General features: G+C 39.4%; 1 protein-coding gene across 1 annotated transcript; it reads left to right on the forward strand.

Annotated features, from left to right (window-relative positions):
- The first annotated feature begins 1,149 nt into the window (after positions 1 to 1,149).
- LOC145478397 (mediator of RNA polymerase II transcription subunit 24-like) lies at positions 1,150 to 22,145 on the forward strand. Its single transcript, XM_081456414.1, has 30 exons — positions 1,150 to 1,270; positions 2,323 to 2,405; positions 3,116 to 3,154; positions 3,618 to 3,691; positions 3,930 to 4,035; positions 4,554 to 4,689; positions 5,609 to 5,726; positions 6,460 to 6,550; positions 6,654 to 6,722; positions 6,932 to 7,048; positions 8,009 to 8,157; positions 8,713 to 8,802; positions 9,142 to 9,221; positions 9,323 to 9,348; positions 9,576 to 9,709; positions 9,847 to 9,890; positions 10,183 to 10,265; positions 11,362 to 11,543; positions 11,961 to 12,066; positions 12,505 to 12,617; positions 13,234 to 13,296; positions 13,534 to 13,589; positions 14,106 to 14,164; positions 14,632 to 14,754; positions 15,467 to 15,509; positions 16,418 to 16,539; positions 16,775 to 16,875; positions 17,266 to 17,342; positions 19,918 to 20,063; positions 20,753 to 22,145. Exons 1-30 carry the CDS (start codon positions 1,150 to 1,152, stop codon positions 20,885 to 20,887), a joined length of 2,886 nt encoding a protein of 961 aa, XP_081312540.1. The 3' UTR covers positions 20,888 to 22,145.
- The last annotated feature ends 1,083 nt before the right edge of the window (positions 22,146 to 23,228 follow it).

The following is a 23,228-nucleotide window of genomic DNA, read 5'->3' on the forward strand; positions in this document are numbered from 1 at the left end:
GTATCAATTATAAATCCTCTGGGACATTTTTTAACATTATGCGTGCTAATAATCCTGTCCAGGCATGTGTTGCATTTTTTCACGACGAAATACGCTCAATTTATTGCATGAGTGCGTCTCTAGTGCGTTTTGACAACCTTTCATCTTGTAGTCGCCTTCACAGCTGAAGCACAGACTAAACAGGTGTTAAATGGGTGTTATAAGCTTTCTCCAAGGATTCCGTTGCCAGTGCAACACGCAGAGAGCAACAGTGAAAGGATTTAGGTACACATGTACTGGTGTACTTATTAGTGTTAATGTATGCCGAGCCCTGTTGGAGCCCACCCCTTAACGCAGGTGGTTTCTATTGATAAATAAATTGAGGAAATGAGACAATACTTTGGTCAATTAACGCCACATAAACTTTAAAACGGGCGTTTAATAAAACTACAGGTCGTAAATAAAGAATAAAATGATTTGTTGTTATTATTTTTTTTCTTTATATGGCGAAATAATAAGTTGCCTATAATTAGCTTGATGGTGGGGTTCTGATTCATTTGTGTTTACAAAATCAATGTGGATAATATACATATGACTGATTTAAGAAATCAGTGGTTCGAAGAAGGCTTGGAGAGCGGCCTGCTATGGTTGCTCTTTTCGACTTAATTGGTCACCATACAAGAAATATGGAGGTGGCGTAATGTGATTCCGTTTCATCCGTACTATGAAAAAACTTTTGCTATCGGACGATAATTGACCTCCTTGATTTTTCCAAGAGTTTTCTGTCCCAAAATATTTTGCAAACGGCCATCGCTCCAGCGATCAAATGAAATTTACACAACTTTTTCATATTAAAAAATTAACCTACAGCTAGGAGTCGACAACATGCATGAATGCATGAAAACGCATGCTGGATCCATGTAAAGCACGTCTACTGTAAAAGATGGGACCGAGGGGGACCTGCAGGAGCCGTCTGGGAAAAGCTTCCACTTTAATATGCAACATCCCGAAAAGTTGATCGTCTCGGGATGCGTCTGTGTGGCTTTTGCTTTCATTGTTTTCTACAAGACAAAGCAGACTGGTTCCCTTTGATTACAGTGCTGTATGTTACAGTTGTTCTTATATAAAGCAATCAGTAACTGCCAGGCTACTAAGCTGTAAAAATTCAAAATGGTGGTCAACACGGAGATTCTTCTTCAAGCTTGGAGAGAAAGATGGACTCCTTTACAGTGGCTTGTAGAAGTAAAAAAACTAGCAGGAAAGGACAAAAAAGACCTCGATGATTTAGCAGGTTATTTAAAATTCATTGTGATTGCCAAATCTTAAAAACAAACAGGCAAAGCATTTATATTTTGACAGCTTATTGTGACGGAAGTGTTCGAAACTGAATCCAGTTTCATTCTGCAAATTTAATTATCCTTGCTGATTTTATATCTTTCTTTTAGTGTTCATTCTGAGAATGTAGTAGTGTATCAAGGTAGTTGATGTATGGGCGCATTCACGCTTTTGCCTCTCAGACATTTTGCAGTTTTTGAAAGCCAATATTTCCTGTAATATTAAGTCTAACTTATATTCAAGAGCTAGACATTTCACTGACTACTAAGTTTCTCAAGCTCTTTAGATGTTAATAGTCAATTCGTATTATAGCATGCTGTTTTCTCTGTGCAAAGCCTTCATGCTATTTGAGCCAGACTGCCCAGCCGCTGGGACCCTGGAACCCTTAGCCTATCCTAGAGCTAGTTCAGCTGAATTTGCTACCCTATATTAGAGTAACCAGTATTAAAACCACCGATTTCCATCTGAATCCCGATTTTTGACAGTTAATAATATCCAGTAGTGTTTTATGATAGTCATCTATCGACGATGTTGAGGCTGAGTTACAAAAATTTAAACTTGCTGATTTCATTTTTTATATATATTTTTGAGTGGCAATTCCTTGTTTCCTTAGTTTAGATAAAATCTTCAACCAACTAGTCAGTTTTGTGAAAAATGATACCCTATTTTAGACCCAAACGCTCTGATTTATATAGCCTATCCTACAGTAAACTGCTTGAAAACCATACCCTTCACAGCGGCACATACCTATATAGCCCATTTATGGCAGTACCCCCCCCCCCCCGGGCCAAAATGTAACCAATGACATCAACAGCTACATGTATCTCTTCATATTGAAAGGTGAAGTAATTCCTACCTCAATTAGTATACATTCTCTGATAATTTTATGACACATCAAATTTTGCTAGTCATAGAAATAAAGAGCCTGGCAAGGCTTCTTAAAAAAAAAAAGCACCTTATTTAACCTTGATGTAAGATAAAACAAAATAATGTTTCTATCTTTTCCAGAATGTCTTGTTCAACAGGCTACATTTGGCAGTACACCAAGCACTTTGATATTGTCATATCTTAATCATGGGATTGCTACCAAGGTATTATATAAGAACATAACACAAACACTGTGGCCAGACTTCATATAAAACTCTTTGAAGAAGAGTCAAAGGCACCAACCTATCATGCCACCATGTTTGTAGGATACATTTAAGTAGTGCACTTGCATTCCACTTTGTTTTCACACCGCTCAGTAACAGACTCAAGCACTTTGCCCCTTGCTGGTTTGTACCACCCATCCCTCACTAAGTCTCTTCCTCCTTCTCTCCATTTTTCTGTTACTAAGTGAACTGTGCTCTTACCATGACTGACCATGAACCCAGTTCATAAACATTCAATAATATTTGGTTATACAGAAATGTGAGATGTACGAAGTGTGTAAAACATTTATTTATACGGAACACCATAAAAATATAAGAGCAACACTGATGAGGTCATGTCTAAAAAAAAAAAAACTAGCTAAAAGACTAGTATCCAAAAGGTATTTAAAAAGAAGAGAATTATTGATTACAGAAATAATATGAATAAATATACAACTATAGAACAATAAAAAGACTTAAAAGCTAGGTCTGTATTATTTTGAAAACTGTAAAATTCATGTGACAGTTTCCTATTTTTTCTGTTAAAAGCATCAAGTGAGTCAGTACTTCTAACTTTATTTACTTCTTAGGCATCACAATTCACCCTTTTACAATGTATATTATGCATATGAATTATATATGTAATAATTATATTATTATTTTGCTTTTAGGTTATTTCTTGTTCATCAGCTTTGACAGCAGTCCATCAGGTATGAAGTAGTTTTTATGCTAGTTGGAGCAATAATGGAGAATCTGGGATGAAAGAAGTTCAATTGCTCGATAAGTAACTGATAGATTAGATGATTTTTTTTTAAAATGATGATTTGGTGATCTAAGAGCTTACTTTGACCCCTATACTTGGAACCCTATTCTTGGAACTCTATACAAGTTTGGACCCCTATACTTGGAACCCTATACTTGGACCTCTATACAAGTTTGGACCCCTATACTTGGACCTCTAAGGTCAATCTAGGCAGGAACATGTTTATATGGAACTCGCTGCACTTGATCCAGATGCCAAGACCTTGAGTGAAATATTTTCCTGTTCAGCCCTCTCACTATTCTAAGCTGATAAACTCAGGCCATGTAACATTGGGAATATTTAAGATTCTCTTAGGTCACTCTCTCTTGATGTAAAGCAGTACATTTTCACTCTTTGTTGGTTGTCTTAAGTTTCAGAATGTTACAAAGCACAAGTGCTTGTCAGCTTTATTGGATCTCCTCCTTAGTTTTGTTCCAACTATAAGGTAGTGTTGAACAACTTTTAATTTTCATTATTAGAAAACTGGTTATTTCTTTAAAAAGAGGATAAATTTAAACCTGCAGTAACAGCTGAAAACGATTGTATTGGTAATAATAATGATAGTATTCTAGTATTCTTTTGGTGGGAATGTTCGTAATTCTGTGTAAAGACAACAAATTTATTGTTGATGTTAACTCCTGGAGCATTATAAGAGGATTAACCACTTTAACTGCTTTGTTTAGTTGCCCAGAAAGAGATGAAGAATGTCTGAAGCTGGCAGTTTCCTTGGTCAAGATAGTCTACTGGCTTCTAATTGTTGTTACAAGGCTGCTGAAATTGTGTATAGAGGTGAGTGGATTATAACAACTTGCACTGCTATTGAAATCATAAAATTACAGAGTATATGACAGGAACAGGGACCTGTAACATGATGGGTTATTGACCAAGTGTGCAGTTGAAATGGCGTGATATTGGTCAAGCTCTTCTTTTTTGTGTGCTTATGGACTGAGACCCAGTGAAGGTTGATAAACATGTGAAAAAGAACAAGACTGTCAGTATCCAGCCATCTTGACCATATACTGTAGGCTTGTTCAATAAATGGTTTGTTATATGGCATAAACAACACCATTTTCTTGCTTGAACTACTTGGTAGTCCTGAGTGGGCAGGACAGCGCATCTTTTTTGTCAGGTAGCCAGTTACTGGACAGGATTTGGTTAGTCTTGCCCCCACTCACAGTGCTAGCCATGTATTAAATTGTAGTAGGTTACTGAAGCACAGTTGAACTTAAAAACACTTGTTTACGTAGTGAATCAGTTAGAATGTTACAACTCATTAACCTTGCTACTGTATCTTGTGTAACACACAGTCAGTACGTCTGTCTGGAGGTGCAGATGCACCATTTCATGTGTCTAATGTTGGAAAATGCAACAAAGCTTTTGGACATGTCATGGGCTCTTCATCTTACAGAGCTATGGTCATTGTAGGAAAGATGGAGGAGCATGGTAAGTAAGCTGGTACACTGCATACACATGACATAACCTATGGGCGGTTATAGGTGCACTTCCCGAGTCAATGAAAGATGTCATACCAAAGGAATCTTAAGAGATCCACAGTCCGAACTTATTATTTATAAACATATGATAAAAATTGGTTAAAAAAAGACCAAAAGAGGTCAACTATTGATATAATTTATATGCCAAATTTCGATACAAATAGCTAGATGCAAACTTTTCTATAGATAATCACACAATTTTGAGTGCAATTAGGAATAAATAGGCACAAGTAAATTTTTCCAAAGGCTAACAAAATCGCACAAGCCCATGGGGCAAGTGCAATTTGTAGTCGATGAAAAATTTACAAGTGCGAAAAATTCATGGGTTTACTGATATACATGAAAAGATTGAAGCTGACGATTACTCCACAGTACCACATCTACAATACTTTATTTTAAGGTGGAGCACATATATATGTAAGGATGGTATGTACTCAAGTGTTGGGTAATCAGAACAGCAGGATCAAGCGAGTCACCAAAGTTGCATGAAAGTCTTGGGAGTTGATAGCTTCTCCCAGCTAGCTTGCATCAGTGATCCAGCAAATAGGTCATTGCTGAGCTTGTTCGTGTGACATGATTTACTCACCAAGTGATTGACTCACCAATTATTGTTTGATGGCAATGTTTCTCATTGAAGGATCTGTTAAGACATTCCACAGTTTCAAAGGACTACCTTTGTTCATAAAAAGAAAAGTAGAAAACGAGCATGATAAGAATTTCCTGGAAATGAACCCCATGACCCTTGAGTTAATATGAAAAGTCAGTTCTCAGCCTTTCAATGAAATCATTATCCAAGTTCAGTTGCTGACAGCCACTTTAATTTTTAACAAATTTGGTTACTAAATGGAGTGCTTCATGTTCCTCATTAGCCATGGCATCAGAATTGGACCGACAATTGCAAGCACATCTCAAGGACCTTATCATGACACAGACAGTTGTCCCTGAAATGCAGCCCTACATTAAAGAACTTATGGTTAATTTCAGCAGGTACAGGACATGATCCAATTCACATTATACCATATATACATGTTTACTTTGTTTTACTTTACTTTGGCCCATTTCAGTTACTTTGCTTTCCATTAAATCACTTCACTCCATTCACTTTGCTTTACATCTCTTCTCCTCTTCTCACCTCACCCAGGGCTTGAAAAAGTGCTGTTCCATTGTTCCAGACAAGCAGATTTTCCTTCTGGGCAAGTAACTTTTCATTCACTTGCCTGATGGGCAAGTGAAGGTTGCATTTACTTGCCCGATGGGCAAGTGCCCAGGCAAATCGTCTGTCAACTAAAACATTAAAAGAGCACTCTAAGACTTGCCCAGGGCAAGCAAAATTTGAGAGCTACTTGTCCCAAGGGCAAGCTGGAATTCAAGTTTTTTTTTTTTTCAGGCCTGCAGTCACCACACTGCACTTCACTCTCCAAGGTTAGCTTCCCTTCTCTTCTCTTTCTTGTCCTTTCTCTACGCACTTGACTTCTCTTCTCTTCTCACCATTTGCTTACATGTACCTGTCCTAAATGAGAGAATTTCAAACTGTGGAGTGTCCAGTATGATCTCTAAAAACTCTCTTAAAAATACAAGTGTATAGCATCTGTAACAAAGTTCATTACAAAGGAAAAGTCAGGAAGGATGTTAAACAAAAGATTGTTTAATCATGTACTTTTATCAACCATTTAAATTATTTTTAATGTTCTGGTTTGTGTGTTTGTTTGTTTTGTTTAAGGTTGCAGAGTCTAAACTCGTCATCTGGTAGTAGTGATATCAGTCCAGGTCGTGTTCCAAACATGTCTGTCCAGATTCTCACTCAGTTTCAGGTCAGAACAAGTGGCAGTATTAAATGAGATTGCATAGTCAAGTGTTGTATTGTTTCATGAATGTGAATTATTGTTGTGACTTATGTGTCTTTTTTCATTCCAGGTTTTAGTGAGTCCTTCGTACACTCCAAATCAAGTTGCTGATGTGATGGATTGCATCATGCATGCTCAGGTACACAATATTGAATAGTTAGGAAGTGTTATTAAATGTATGTGTTCTTCTAAAGAGCTGAAAAGCCACAAAAAGTACAGAATGGGCCATAAATTGCTGGCACAGACAAAATATGACATCCATCCTGAAATTACAATGCTTACTTGGGCCCAGAAGGCAATGCTTTTATGAAAGTCAGTCTGTGACCAACTTTTGTTCCGTTTGTGCAGAATGTGGCAAGACATCAGTTGTACTTAGAGTTTCTGAGATCAGCCATAGTGGGCCTGTTAGAAGCTCCTGAGAAATCAATGGAAGAAATATTATGGACAGGGTTTCTGTTTTTGAAGGTAATTAAGTAAATGTCACTAGACCACTATAGAAACTAGGATAGTGCAGGATGAGCCTGTAATTCTTGGTATCCTCTTTTGATCCAGTTGAGAACTAAATCCCTTCATGTAATATCTTTGTGAAAAGAAAGTTCTTTAAGATACATGACATTATACAGTTAGTGTTTTACAAGCAACCGATCATGACAAGCAGAAAATACCAGACAAAATCCTGTAGCCTCAAGATAAGATGCTTTTTAAAAAAGATAGGGGCAGGGGGAAGGGGTGGAAATAATGTTCAAAGTTAACAAATGTGAACCTGAACTTCATTAATCTTGAACATGAACCCAGAAATTCGTAAAGAAATGGCAAATTCCATACCCCTAAAAATAGTGGTGTAACGATTTATCGAATTCTGGATTAATTGCAATTATGACCATTCAGTTTGATTCACGATTCTTTGATTCCATGGTTAAATTTTGGTTCGATTTTTTGCATGTCTTTCCCAGGGTGCCCTCAGTGAGTTATTATATTGTGAAATCAGAATATGTAACTCTTTAAAATGTGCGTTTTTGATTGACGAGCAAAGGCGTTTGCAGTTTTTGTGCCATTTTGTGTTGCTTGGTAAAAATGTTGCCCTTCTACCATGTAGCACCCTTTGAGAATTTCCAAATAAGGCAAACCATGTGCAACACGCTCATTGTCACGTTCTCAAACATGGTGATGAACGACTAAACGATTGTGAATTCACCTGCATCTTTTAGATCCACTGTGTGGAAATACTTTGCATAGTTGAATTGAAATTATCGAAATCAAAAGGCAATAATCAAAATTGAATCAAATTGCTAGGAATATGAATCGTTACACCCCTACCTAAAAATCCTTTAATACCAACCTTACAAACCTCCTTTTACAGCTCAAACTCCCACAGGGTCAGTCTTGGCAATTTTTGAAAGCAGTCATGTGTCAATCTGTTTGTAGGTTCCAATTGTGATTCGTCTTTTGGAGACAAGATCCCAGCCTTCTGTGCAACTCCAGCCAAACCCTGGGGAACACTCCACAGCACACAATGCATTTCAACAACTGCTGCAGTTTGCTCCCCTGCTGGATGATGCGGACCTCAAGTGCAGGTTGGGCTTTTTTCTGTCAGTGGCAATGTGATAATAACAGTGCTTATTATATGGCTAGCTCCACGAGCAGGCAAGATGAACCAAATCTTGCACTGTGATTGGCTGTGGAGTGGGCAAGATGACACTATCTTGCTCGCTTGGGACTAAGCACTGTTTCCCACAAGAAAAAAATTCCCCTAAGCCGAGGCAGGTTTGCCAACATGCATAAAAGAACTTGGCCAATATCCATCCATCTTGACCTCACGCTTGGTCAATAACCCTTATAGGAGTCCATGGCAAGCTCTCAAATATGACAACATCAGGGAAAATGTGGTTGTAACTGGAGGTGGTTGTTTACTGGAAGAAAACCTCTTCAGCGACCAGCCACTGAAAATGTAGAAGTCATTCCCCAACATGTACAAGAACTTCCAACACACCAAGAGATTACCCTTTCAACAATATACAAAACTATATTTAAGAAATAAAAAACATGTACCATTGTTCAATTACAGACTTCTCAAACTATTCTATTATAAGGTTTCTTTATGACTGCTGATTGTGCTTGCTGACTTGTAGGTGTAACTGCTATAAAGAACTGATTCAACAGTATTGCAAAGACCTCAATCAGCAGACTGGAGATAGGATTGGACAACTTGTCTCTCAGAGGTTAGTTGCCCTGACTACATTTACATCTAACTGCAAGCAACTTCATTTAGCTACTTGTGCGTTGCTTAGGACATAAGTGGCAAAGTTGAACAACGTTATGCCACTGGGACGTACAGTGCTGAATTGTTAATGTGACATGGTAGGCAAAACTGAGAGGATTAAGCTACATCCAAATGGTGACCCGGTTTCACAACTCGTTTTACAAGTTTGTTCATAGCACAGTTTGTTACAGAGATAACAAAGGATCTCAAGGGTTGTGACTGATAAACACTATCAGGCAGTTCCCCCTTATCCTAACTAAGGTTCTCAAAATTGTATGGCTGTTGCTTTGCCTTGCAGACCATTGTCAGCTGAAGTACAAAATATGTTAAGCAGCCAGTTAACTTTTAACAATCCTGCACAGCAAATCCAGGATGAAGGTTTATTTACAATCTGACTGAAGTTTCTTTTTGATTCCCTCTGTTTTCTGAGTCTGTGTTAAGACTAAAAGGTAATGTAAAATTCATTATTTTGGTTTCAGAAAGCAGAATTTTGGAAATAATCGGGGTAAGTAAAAGAGAAGCTTTGTTAGGCTCCATACCCCCTACAATATGGATTTTTTTTTCTCTGTGTGTGCTCAATTAAATACGAGAAAGGTGCAGAAGGGTGCTGTCGTATTTATGTTCACCACATTCATTATGTTCGTCTTTATGGTCATCATCATTATTAGTGCTGACCACAACTATAATTATAATAATTCTTAGTTTCTCCGCTTTTAACTGCTGCCCTTGCAGGCACTGGAATCCGATCTCAGCAGCAGGGATGAGAAATTTCTGAACCCTCTGAAGAATGTGGAAAAGTTTAAATGGATGACTGTGGCAGCAGCAAGCGTGGGAAAACTTCAAAACCTTATAAGAGGACTTGTTAAGTATGAACTGAATTATAAGCTTTGTGCGTAATTGAAAGTGCAGTTGAAGTCAGGGCATTAATGGAAATCGTTTTTGCTGTTTTTTTGTCATGCACAGTCTTGACTGTTTACATTTGTTTTGTTTTGTTTCTCAATAGAATTACTGACCAAACTGTTCACGCTGCTACAGACAAAGAAGATGGTTAGTCTAAAGATTTGTGCGTAACTGGTTTTTAAATATTCTTTCAGTTTATTTCTTTCCCTATACTAAACAAAGCAATTTTACTGTAATTCCACTGTCCTGAAATCCAAATCAAACTTATCCCAGCAAATGGAACAACCAGCATTAGTTGGAATATTTTGAATCAATTTTGGTAACCAATCACAACACTGCTTCGACCAATATTACCATCAATGTTCTTCTCTGTACCAAGTAAGATTTGAACCTAACAAGCAGAAGGTAGCTGTGGTCAACCATGTCTTATTTGTTGCAGTTAAACGAGGAAACATCAGAGGAGAGCTGTTCAACACTTCTTTTCTGTTACTGTGTCATATTGGGCAGGTGTATGGTCGAAAGGTGGGTTTTATTTTAATTACCCTCTAGAGAAAGTTTTCAGTTGTTCACACTAGCAGGTGTGGTTGAATTCTCGATACAGCATTTCTTCTGTCCGAGGAAAATAAGAAATTCTTTCCACGCCATTCCACTTTTTTTACCCCCTTGATGCCTCATCATGTGCAGTATTGATGTGCTTGATCGTGTGTCTTAACGATATACTCCTTTACTTTATAGATAGGAGCCTGTGCGCGCTCTGATTGGTCAACAACCCATGTTTTATCAGAGTATAACACAGAAAAAGCGTATTTTATTGTCTTTCGCCACATTACCTCTAAATCATATAGCAAATAAAGAAGCCTAAGCCGTGTATTACAATGTGAAAAAACACTCTGGACATATGAGAACACTCGAGAAATGTAGAAAACACTCGCCTGCGGCTCGTGTTTTCTGCATTTCTCTCGTGTTCTTAAATGTCCGTCGTGTTTTATCACAGTGTAATACACGGCTTAGACTTCTTGATTTGTTAAATAAAGACCCAATGGTTAGTGCGCTAACTTCGGAACGAGCCCTGGGCAGGGTCATTTTGTTGTGTTTTTGAGCAAGACGCCTTTCTCTCGCAGTGCAAGGTGCAAAAGAAAAACTTAAACCAATTTTCGGGCTTGCACTTCCGGCAAGCTGCGACTATAATGGCCCCCAAAATTTCATCTCTTGTAGTAGTTCTTTACAGTAAATGGTTTGAACCCAGGAATATCAGTAGTTCGAAGACTCTAAAGATGACTTCCGCTCAGGTTGTGTAAACGTCAGTCACCAACAACAGTTCTTTTCAGAACTACCCTCACCCGGACGATCACATTATACGAAGTAGTTCTTTAATTGGAATTTCCTCAAAAATTCTCCAGGAAACTTCACTTGCCCATCAGGCAAGTGAAGACAGAATCCATTAGCCCTGGGCTATCGGACACGACGTTCTTTGCTCGCTGGAGTGCCTCTCTCCACCCCGGAGTATAAATGGGTACAGCTGAATTTAATGCTGGGGATAATCCTGCGAAGGACTAGCGTCCCATCCAGGTTCAGAAGCCGGGTGACTGATGCAATTTGTTCTTTTTTTCTTGGCCAGGTTGTACTGGACGTTGCCAAGAATCGGTCACCTGCTCCATTTGTTATTCAATGGATCTCTCGCCACATTCCAGACATTGACAAGTGGAGGTCATTTATTCCTGATACACAGCACTCGCCCAACCAAGCGGCAGTTAACGAACTACTCGATCAATTCTTCAGTAACTCAGCATTTCCTGCAAGGTACAATCATACATGCTGTAATCATTTGACAGCGCTTAACTCAGAAAAGGCTGACCAGGCCGGTCACTTTGTTGGTTAAATTTGTCGTAAGCGCCGGTACACTCAGTCCAAGACTGCGCACAACGCTACGCACAATTTCTGGGTTGCACCTTATGCCCAGCTCTTGAATTGTCGTGTGTCACATCACATGCAACAGTTATAAAGTGCTAGATATGTTCATTTTGACACCAAAATCTTGTGTATAGTTAACTCATGATAGTTTCAATGCACTTGTTTATCTAAATTTTCAGGGAAGTGGACCATTATTTTTTTTATCATTTCCATCAGTAGAAATATATTTTGGGTTATGACCCATAAGAACTTGCTTTGCCCTTTCATCTTTCTTCAAGTTAGCATGTTCTTGTACTTATTTCGCAGCCAAGCCAACTGGGATGAACACTGCACGAACGTTTCCAGTGCCTTGCATCATGTACTGAAGGCGTGGCAATGTGACTCCAAAGCTGTACCTCCTGAGCAGTTACAGGTAATGCTAGATCAGATAGAATATCACAAATGGGACGGTTTTAAATGACAGTGGTCGAATGAGCCAAAACCAGATCTTCTTTCTCCTCAAGTTCAACTTTCCGCGATAGTTTCAAAAACTTCTCTTATTTAGACTGCCCTTTGAGAGCAGAATTTTAATATACTGTAAGGCCGTGGATTGTATTTGGAGGGAGGGGGGCTTAATGCATTTGATTTTTTTTTGGTGGTGGGGGGGGGGGCTTAATTTTTCAGGGTATGTATCCTGTTAATGCAGACGGATGCCCGCCTGTTCTTTCACGCCGCTTGCAAAGTGGCTTCAGGGAAAGGGGAGTTGTTTATTATCGGATCTTTTTCCTTGATAGGATGACAGCGTTCCTTGATGACTGTCTGAGACTTAGCCCAAACGATCACTGTTTTTTACATTATTTTTTTTCGGTAGAAATTGTGCGAGCTTCTCAAGTACGAGGCACCTGCGCTGGCCGTTTGTGCTTGTTCATGGAGCTGTGGACATATTTATACTCTGACTGCAGAAGAAAGAAAACACCCCTTGCGGTAACACTCAATCTCTCTCTCATTTATTTAGTCCTTTAGTGTACTCTATCAGTCAATGCTAAGAAACTAAAGTACTCTATAGTGCTAAGATATTAAACTGCTCAGGAGATGTGCTTTTTAAGGCAACAAATACAATATGGTGATATGACGGCGTTAATGACGCCAAGCCGCTTTGTGAGTGTGGTGTTAATCGTCGCGGAGGCACGCGTGCGTACTGCGTGGAACATTTTCTTTCTACAAACAAGCTTTGTCGTTCTATCAGAGTGGCTCATTTATCTGTTACGGAGGGTTTAGTTTTGATTTTTTGACTTTTAATGCCCTAGCACATATTTTTATTCGTGTAGCAATAGTTGTGTATCAGTTAAATACGTCCTTGTTTGAACAGCAACACCATTTTGCATCTGTGCCAGCTTTCTACTCTACTTTTGATCGATTTTAAGATTCCCTTCATCACTTCCAAGGCTCTTATTGTGCCTTCGGTTGACAATCATTTTCTCTCGTTCCCTATTTTTTTCAAGGAAGTGAGCTTAACATTGGTCATGTTTCAATATACCCATTGTGACCTCCTAGTAAATGCTTTAAACATTTTTACTCTTCTGTTTTTTTCTTTTGACAGGTTAGTGGGTTTTCTCCTCAATCCTGTCAATCCCAAAGGAATGCCCAAGGAGTTTGTAGACAGGTAGACTATCTCAATTTTCTACCTAAGACCGTTTGAAAAACCGGTTTCTTCCGACTTAAAACCAGTTTGTTTGTGACTCGGAACCGGTTTTTCAAACCTACGTCATTAGAATGGAAGTTTTGGAGTCAATTCTCAAACGATTTTTCCCAGCGAAGAACGCAAAGAGATGAAGACGTTTGTCTCAAAACCGCGTATGAAAGCTGCAAACTGACTGATCAAACTTGCCTTGTTTTACAGCTGTGCTATGTTGTTAGAAGTCATGAAGAGAATGTCGTCCAGTGTAGAAGGAAAAGGTGAGAAGTCATTCTTTTGTCGGACTGAGACACTCTTGTGTTGTCGTTGGTATCTTTAACGGAACAACAACAACAACAACAGTTTATTTCTACTACTGTAAACAACTAAAAGAATTTACAAGATTATAATTATAAATATATAAATAAACAGTACAGTACATACAGTAGTGGGACACCCAAAATAACTAAAAAGCTAAACTAGTTGGGTGACCGTAATTGTAATAATTAAAAATGTAAGAGTCAGGAAAGAGGCACAACAAATACATTGGTACACTTAAATAGGCTTTATTTACCCTTTTAATCAGAAAATTAGCCCTTGGGCTTTTATGCTTAGCTGTCCGCCGGAGGCTTGCGGCATTGTTAAACCTCTAATGTCAACCTCTGACTGAAACTAGGTCGTCTCATGTGATTCTGATGGGTGGTGTCTAGCCGAGAAATGCAATTACTAACTCATTCAGTCTGGTGTTCTACCCTGTAATATCACAAGCAGACTCAGGATCGCTTTTTTAACTTCAGATAACACATGGGATGATAATGCAGATAAACCGGTATCAACTGGCAGGCCTGTGTCCAAGGTAAGTCATTAGGTAAACACAGACAACAATTTAAATTGATGATTATACCTAATCGTATCTTTTTGGTACGCGTCGGCGGCACATCAGGCGATATGTCAGGCGAGACACAGTCAAGGGAAAATACTCATGTGAGATCTAACGAGCCTAATATGCCATCGAAAAAGTATTAAAAAAAGCTGCGATTGGGTATTTGCCAGAAGCATATAACTTTGATTCGGAGTTATATGCTCCTGGTATTTACTTAACACGGCAAAAAAGACTGGCCGAATCAATCAGTGACTTCAGTGATATCGCAGGATATCAGGACAGTAGGCAAGGCTTCTGATTGTCTCTGAGTAAAGTAGAACTGACTATTGACAACTTATGAAACTGAATTCCTAGGTGATGCTAATCCTTTTGTGAAAAAAAAAACGAAACCTGGACTTCAGGAGCCTGGCGTTTAATTTGAATGTCTCTTCTGTTTCCAGACTCTTGGAACTTTGTTCACAGACGTTGTCAAGGCGCGGCAGCTCAGTAATAGGACACTTGAACAGTTCAGGCATCTGTTAACTACAGGAGGAAACGAGTGGTTTATTTACAATATCATCAAGGTAATGTCTTATCAAGTTTATGGTTAACTTAATGTTTGGCTCGGTATCTACCGCTTTCTCTAATCTGGGTTTATTTTTCCCGGCGGTGCTGGTGATTGAGCCTGACACATTGTAGAAGGGATATTCTGCGAATCGTGAAATTTGATTGGTTCCGCTGGAGAATAGACGGTGTTCCCCTGTCCTCTCCAGATCGTGGTATCTTATGCTGTTATCTGAGCTTGTAGGAGCGCGTACTAAAAAATCATGTCAACTGCGTACAATTATTTTCAAAACAAATGAGGAAAAAAGGGTGATTAAGCCTGACACATTGTAGAAATGGTATTCTGCGAATCATGATATCTGATTGGTTTCGAGTATAGGTTTCTCCACGGTGTGGTATCTTATGCGGCTATCCGAGCTTGTAGGAGCGCGCGCTAAGAAAACCAGTTCAGCAGCGCACCTTTATTTACAAAACAAATTAGGAAAAAAAGAGATATATTCTGGTTTGTTGATAAGGTTGGTTGGTGTATAGAAGAGCTTTGCCCTCGGGTGTTGTGTGTCAGGCGAGACCGAAAGCACAGTTTTTCCCTTCACGGACCCTCTGGACGACAAGTAACAGCTATTCTTGTTGGCTGGTTGTTTGTTCAAGACCAGTTAGGAAACAAAAAGTTTGGCTTGCCTGTAAGTGACTGGAGATTTTTATGAACATGATCCTTTTCTTTATTAAACTTAGGAAATATTAAAGTTTACCCGGCATGAAGAAATTGTCCTAGCAGGTTAGTAGTAATCCATGGGCTTTGTTTGCGCTACGCAGCATCGAATTGTTTCTTACAGTTTTTACAGACAAAAGCTGGAATTAGATAATAGAAACGTATGGCGCGCATTTCCAGTCAGTATTCAAACAACTTTAATATGCAATACATCCATAACTTTTATGTGCCATATTTTTTATTTCCTTTTTGTATATTTTGTATTTTGCATATTTTTATATCTTCCCATTACTTTCTATGTAAGTATTTAGCCCAGTTATCTTTTTCATTGGTCTCTTTATTTTTCATGCGTTCTATACTTTCTATATTTGTTCCATATTTTTCCGTTCCGAGTAGTTTTTTTTAATTTTCGTTCTAATAATATACATGAAAAAATTGCTCGATTCTGATTGGCTGAGAGCAGTGCAGTTCAAGTGTAACACCAGTTCAAAAAGCGTAACACCAGTGTAAAAAGTGTAACACCAGTGTAAATTACACATCGTAATTCTGGATTATGATTGACTGAAAGACAATAGGAAATTTTCTAAGCCAATGATAGGTAAAATGATGACAAAAATTGTTCGGAAACTTTGAAAAGAGTTTTGTCGAATGAGAAAAAATGGCTTCAAGAAAGATCTTCCGGCACTTCCTCCACGCGATTTTTTTCATGTTTATGTTATTAATAAGAAATCATACGGTTTTCCTCGTTCAATTTGGAATTAGTTTGCACTTGCAAATTAATTCCAAGGTGAACATGAAACCGTATGATGACTTTTACTAACTGGAATGCAACAGGTAATCACATGACCGTGATTGGCGGTTACTCACCTCGTACTTTTGTTGCCGATATGTAGTCCAAGTCGGTTGTTTTTAGTTTTTTGCGTTATATGGAGTAGTTATTGACGAGTTGTCAAATCTTTCGAATTCCTTGTTAGCTGACTTGGCCAGCAGCCTTCTAATGTTTGATGCCCAGGGCTTGGTGCCATGCCTGCTTCAACAAGTTCTACCGCTGATCATGAATCACGAAGAAGCTGATACCATATTAGAAGATCCAAAGGTACAATTAAATAACGTTGGTTTTAACTTTTGCATCAATCTACTGCTTCCTAATGTTTTTGTTTCCTTTCATTGACTGTTACAGTTAACATTCGTTAATAATGTAGCGCTCGTGATTCGCTTGTATCAGAACTTGATACCGATACTCTTTTATTTTCAATCTGCTCTTTATACTGACTGCAACAGACATACTCTACTCGTTGGTTTCAGTGTGTTTTGATTCTTACTCTCTCCAGGGCTGGGCTCTTGCTCGGTTGATGGCACACACGGTGTGCCTAGGGATTACTCTTGAACAAACGCTGTCAAGAGGAGATTTGAAGGATGAGGAAACCGAACGGTGAGAAGTGTTAACAAAATCCTAGATATCTTTTGGTCTCCGTGATACAACAGATATCACAAATTAGTAGATCAATCCGCACATCCTGATTGGCTTGCTAAATTGAAGTTACAGCTGTATCATGCGCCAAAACGTGTTTGCGAACTCAGCTCCAGCTTGCTTGGTATTCAACAATGAATTATTGACTCCAGAGCCGGTGAACTAAAACCACATTCCACTGTCTTCACTAACATGACACTATTCATAAAAGGTAGGATAATCAAGCAAGCAAAATGATTTGAACACGGTGAAATTTAAAGCTTTAACAGCTTGTGGGGCCGTATATACGTAAAAATATAAAAGATAAAAGGTAACATAAGCGCACGTGTTTTCTTTTTCCTTCAATTTCAGCCCTACCAAAATAAAGAGGCTAGACAGTTTCTCTCTTCACAACTCGAGATCTTCATCGCGCGTACAGCAGGCTCTAGGTATGTTCATAATGTGAATGTTGATAACCGCGTCTTATTAGTTAGCCCTGAGTAGGATTGGCCCATCCAACTTCTCTAGATATTCCTGTGTTCGCGTCTTGTACGCAGCTAACCGTCGACCAGGCCCTCTTTTCCCTTGTGGGCCTCTTATGGAGAAGCCTGCGAACGCAGACGTATTTCCGGCTATCGCTTGTCTCCGCCGAAAATAACGTCTGCGAACCCAAGCCAGGAAACGATTTCTCTGACGTAGTGACTTTTGTTTCTCCTTGGCCAATCAGATTCCATGATAGAATGAAACTCGAGTGCTCCTCGCAGCGAATACCTCGCGCAGTAGTTCTGGGGCTACTTGAGCTAAACTGTGATTGGCTTAAAATTTCTACGACACAGAAATCGTTTCCTGGCTCGCGTTCGAAGACGTTATTAGGGACTTTAAGCAGCTGGAACGCGGACGGCGGCGGGGACGCCGAAACCTGTGAGAAGGCTGGGGAGAAAACGCCGTTGTAGCGGAAATTCACAAACATTAAGCAGCGCCGTCGGAAACCGCGGTTTCCGCACTGTCAAGCTTATTGACATTATTGATATTCGTCCTCTGTTTATCAGGATGAACTAGGGTGACTTCATTGAAAGAAGTTCGCAATCAACTCTTGATAATCCACGATGAAGGTGTGTTAAACGATGACGAACTTCTACTCTTGTACGATTTAAACCGGTCTAATGATCTCGACCAAACTTAAAATTCCTTTCCTGATTTTAACTTGGATGGTTTGAAGACGACGATTGCCTGTCTGAATTTCGCTTCCACAAACGCAACTTGCCCCTTCTCGCTGAGTTGTACAATAAAGTAAATAAACTTATTATCAGCAGATGTTTAATCAGACTGGCGCGACAAATCAGTGTGCCGACTGATAAAGATCTAAGTAAACCTCTGGTCTAACGACTGAAAATGGAAACAGCTACACAAGTTTTAATGGTGACTACCCTTTTAAATGTGTTAGAATTTCACCATAATGAGCCATTTGATATTTGAGTACTTCTTGAAAGGAAAAATTTCGATTTAAATTCGTGTAAGTTGTCTTTATTTACATAAGCTTTCAAAAAGATATTTCACGGTACTCACATGTTCGCCGACTGGCTTGAGTTCGCTTCAGGTTTCTCGACGTTTCTATAAAATGAAATATCTCACATAACAAGAGAAAACAAGCATTAAATTTCCTCGAAATTAGTAACACTGGTTATTTAGCGTTGACACAGCAGAGGAAACGAAAGCGAAAACTCACGTTGTCAGACAACGCGAGATGAGCTTCACTCACGTCGGGCCCGAACGCAGAACGTCAACCAGTTTCCCGCCAATCATGCGCAGTGGACCTTTTTGCTTTTCCCTGATCTTATGGCGTTCCCGTCGCCGTCCGCGTTACCGTTGCTTAAAGTCCCTATTTTCGGCGGAGACAAGCGACAACCGGAAATACGTCTGCGTTCGCAGGCTGCTTAGTGAGTCACCTACAGCACATTATTTCCCGCCTGCTCCCTTTTCTGTCCTCTCTAGTCGCTGTCTAAATAGAATGACGTCTGATCGCAGGTTAGTACTGATACGCGGCCTACTTCTATTAAACAATAAGATTATGAGCTCGAGATTTCTATTTAAACAATAGAGTGTTTATGTCGAGGAACTATCGGCTGATAGTTGCCCCGCGGAAATTTGTTGTTCTTAAATCAAATATGCTAGTTTTAAAAATATCAAAGCTCTAAGGGGCAACTATCAGACCGGTAGTTCCGAGACATAAACACTCTTTTGTCTTTATTGTTCACCACTAAATTTTCTTCCGTGCGCCAGTTCAAAAATCATTATTGAATTATTTTCAACTTTTTTAGATGAGAGCCGTGAAAGCCGAATGTAAAATTTGAAAAAGAAAACAAACAAAAACCCTCTTAATACAAATTCAATTGTTTATTTTCTATAAACCCGCTTTTTTACGGAACTATTTTCACGGACGAGTACTATCCATCCGGGTATTTTCCTCGGACGGGCACTGTGGGCTGATAGTGTCTCTCCGCGGAAGAACACTATCGCGTAACGTGATTAATTTAAACCAATAAGAATCTGAGAAAATTTAGTGGTGAACTGTAAGGGCTGATAGTGTCTCTCCGCGGATGAACACTATCGCGTCACGTGATCAATTTAAACTAATAAGAATCGGAGAATATTTAGTGGCGAACTATAACGGCTGATAGTGTGCAATGGCTCAGCCAATCAGATTGCAGCATTTGCATTGGGGTTCAAGAAGAATTCTACTAATATAAAATAGTTAGCGAGTAGCGTGGCCAGTGAGAGAACGGCATTCGTGATAGAACGCTAGTAGATTTATACTAAGTTGTGATGTTGCATGTAAATGTTCGTTAGTAAGGCGAAGTAAACACTTTGCTACACATCAACTTAGTGACAGGTAGTGATCGACTTCTTAATTTTACCGGAGTGGGGAGGGAATGGAGTTTGTTGGGGGTATTGGTCAGTGAATAGCGAGACGCATTTTCCGCTATTAGCAAGCAAGTGAATTTTCTATTTGTTTCTCTTGGCCAGTTCGTCTTTGTGATGATTTTATTGCCTCCATGAAAACGACTGAAGTGGGACCAGTACCAGCGTTAGTCGTGTCGTTTCTTCAACAAGCTGTGGCCAGCAGTAACACCGTCGTTAGACCATTATCGGCCTGTTTACCTGAAGATTTGGTACGTCGGGGTTTTTTTCAATCCGCTCTAGGATTAACTATTTCTGTGCTTATCTTAGTTTTGCACCTCCCTAGCTAGCTCAGTAATCATTACCATTAGTCGTGGACAAACTCGGCAAGCAGAATAAGCAAGTCCCTTCCTGGGCCAGTCAAGTGACGTGACTTATGCGACTTTTCACGGTTCCATTACTATAGTGTCATCTCGAGTTCTGTTTGACTTCTTTGTGGTTGCTTAGGAGAATGCATTGACCTCTTTGAATTTGTTTTCGCTCGTTTTATACTCGAAGAAACGTGTAGATGCCACTGAGGGGAATTTCACATTAAAGGAGCTACGTCACGGTTTTCACATGTTGAAAATTTTAGCCTTAATTTTTTAAGTTCGTCGTTTGTAATCCGTTTTAATCTTCTCCAGCCTTAACCATCTTTGTTTCTTTATGATTTATTATTATCTCTCTGGTGTTTTTATATCTTAGAAAACTACTATTTTCAGGTTTCCTTCCATTCAAAGGTGATTTTTTTGTGTGTGTGATCGAGCTCTTTTAACACCAGGATTCAAAATTATCATTCCTGTCATTTGAATAACAGGGGTGCAGTAGGTACATCCCTTCGCTCAAGTCATCCTATTCGCAGTCATAAAATAAGTCAGCAAGCGTGGCATTCTAACGCTACTGAACGTTCTTCTTTTCCAAGGTAAAGGAAATATTGGAATTATCTCCTAGCCTACAAAACACACCTGACGTACTTTTGGGTTTGTGTAATATGAAGACAAAAGATGGACGACAACTTTGTGCCAAGGCGCTCTGTCACAGTATTTGTACAAAGTGAAACAAATGAAAGAAGAGCTCTACTGCTGTGGGGCATCAAGAATAAACAAGGTTTAACATTTAAAAGTAGGGAAGTGAGAGCTCCATAGCGGCATGTCAAGGCTCTCTGGCAAAACACGAACAAGGTTTGGCACTGGAAAGAAGAAAAGTGAGAGCTGTGCAGCTGTAGATCAAGGCTCTCTGTAAAAACATAAACAAAGTGGAGCATAGGAAAGCAGAGACGTGAGAGCTCCATAGCTTTATGTTAAGACTCTCTTGCAAAACACGAACAAGGAGCACTGGAAAGCAGAGAAGTTAATGCACCGCAGCTGAAGATCAAGGCTCTGTAGAAACATAAACAAGATGGAGCGGAAAGCAGAGAAGTGACAGCTCGATGGCTGTATGTCAAGGCTCTCTTGCAAAACACGAACAAGGTTGAATATTGGAAAGAAGAGAAGTTAATGTACCATAGCTGAAGATCAAGGTGGAGCATTGGAAAGTAGAGAACGGCGAGGTCCACAGCTGTATATCAAAGCCTAGCTCTTAAAGAGAGACGTTTGCTGTTATGAGTCATGGAGAGGAACAGTGGATTGCAGTTTGAAAGGAGCCACAACGAATTAACAAGACTGCGAATTTATTTAAACACGATTAAAATATCAGTCGTGATAGAACATTCACTTCGCTGACATAACTAAGCAGATTCTTATACCATCAAATTGTGAGCATTTACATTCACTGTACGTGTTCAACTAAATGAGTGGATACAGGTCCTAAACTTGACTGTGTCAAGGTTACAACCGTAACATGTAGGTACTGTACATAGTTTGTGAATTCAACTCCTTCTCGTCGTAGTTCCTGTGAACGATGAGATATAGCTGGCATGCACTGGCGAAAGGATAACGTCGAATTCCAAAAAGTGATTTTGGAAAGAGACGTCACTGGGGAGGAGAAAAAGAGAGCTTTTGGGGGCCTGGCCATCTCTCTCGTTCCCAGTGCTCTCTCGTCTCTAGTCCTAAGGGCTCCAAGCCCGTCAACGTTTATGCTCTTTTTGACGTGTTCCTACAAAGGAAATGTACCCAACCTCTGCCCAAACATTCAATTTATTTTGGCCCTACATGGATAAATCAACATCGCACCCAGTTACGAAAGAAAAGCAAATTTATTTGCTTCTGTTAGGAAATATAGCTCATTCAGTTTTCTTTCTAACCAACGCTCGGAAATGTAAATAAACTTTTCGTAATGATAACGTCATAGAAAAGTAAATTATTTTGATGGTCAGTTTGACGTTGTGTTCACTACGAAGCTTTTATTCTGTTGATCTCCAGCAAAGTAGTTTGCTTTTTTAATAGTTTAACTTTTCATTGAAGATGTTGAACGGTTTTCTACGCACCTTAAAATTTATTTAACCGACATTCACGGCTTGAGAAACCTTGAAAATTGAATTTGGTTCTAAGGCTCTCCGCTAAAAATTTGTTGCCTTTGACGTCGTTTCCATCCCAACTAAAATTTGTTTCTTTTGACTTCGTTTCCATCCCAACTAGTTTCCAGTTCAAGAGTTTTATCTTTTCCGAAATTATTGTAAAAGTCAGTTTCACACCAAAAGGACATCTTATGTACGTTTTCGCAGCCTTTAATACAAATCGGAGCTGATGAAATTCGATTGTAATTGCAATCCTCTTAACGTGACTTCCCCCGAGTCGTTATAGCAGTCAACTGTGACGGAAAATGCACAGTGGCTGGGTATCTTAACCAACAAAGGTTCAATAAGCACTTAGGGACTGGCACCAAGGGAAACAGTGAGTTTTGTTTCCCCGAGCGAGACCCTCAGTGTTCATTGAGGTCGAGGGGAAACAAACTCACTTTTTCCCGCGGGACCAGTCATTAAGTGTTTTGTTATACCTCCCAACTCAGGAATAGAAAGAAGAAATCGTTTGCTTGAAGCCGGCTGGCTCACAAATTTCCCTCGGCTTCAAGGAGCACGACCTGATGACGTGTGAGTCTAAAGTTCAAGTTGTTGTTTCCCTAGGAAGTTAGTGAGTTTTGTTCGCCCTAGGGACTTAGTGAATTTTGACCCACGACACGTGTCAAGTTCTCCTCCAATCGGAAAACGTATTTGAGTCGGGTGGAATAACAATACCATTAATTTACTGAAAGATCCATTATTGGTGTTTATGAGTTAGTCGAAATTGTCTTCATTTGCCTCTCGCGTAATATAGAAACTTGTTGGTCGAGTGTTCACGTTTGTGTCCCCGGTGGAAGGTCCCTACAAGAGTGCATGACGATGGTAGCATTTAAAAAAACAAGTTTATTCGTGAGTCTTATTTAAAAAAATCCTTTTACTGAAACAGCTCGATTCCTCCAGA

The sequence above is a fragment of the Orbicella franksi genome, chromosome 2 (genome assembly GCF_964199315.1).
Source record: "Orbicella franksi chromosome 2, jaOrbFran1.1, whole genome shotgun sequence".
Taxonomy (NCBI): domain Eukaryota; kingdom Metazoa; phylum Cnidaria; class Anthozoa; order Scleractinia; family Merulinidae; genus Orbicella; species Orbicella franksi.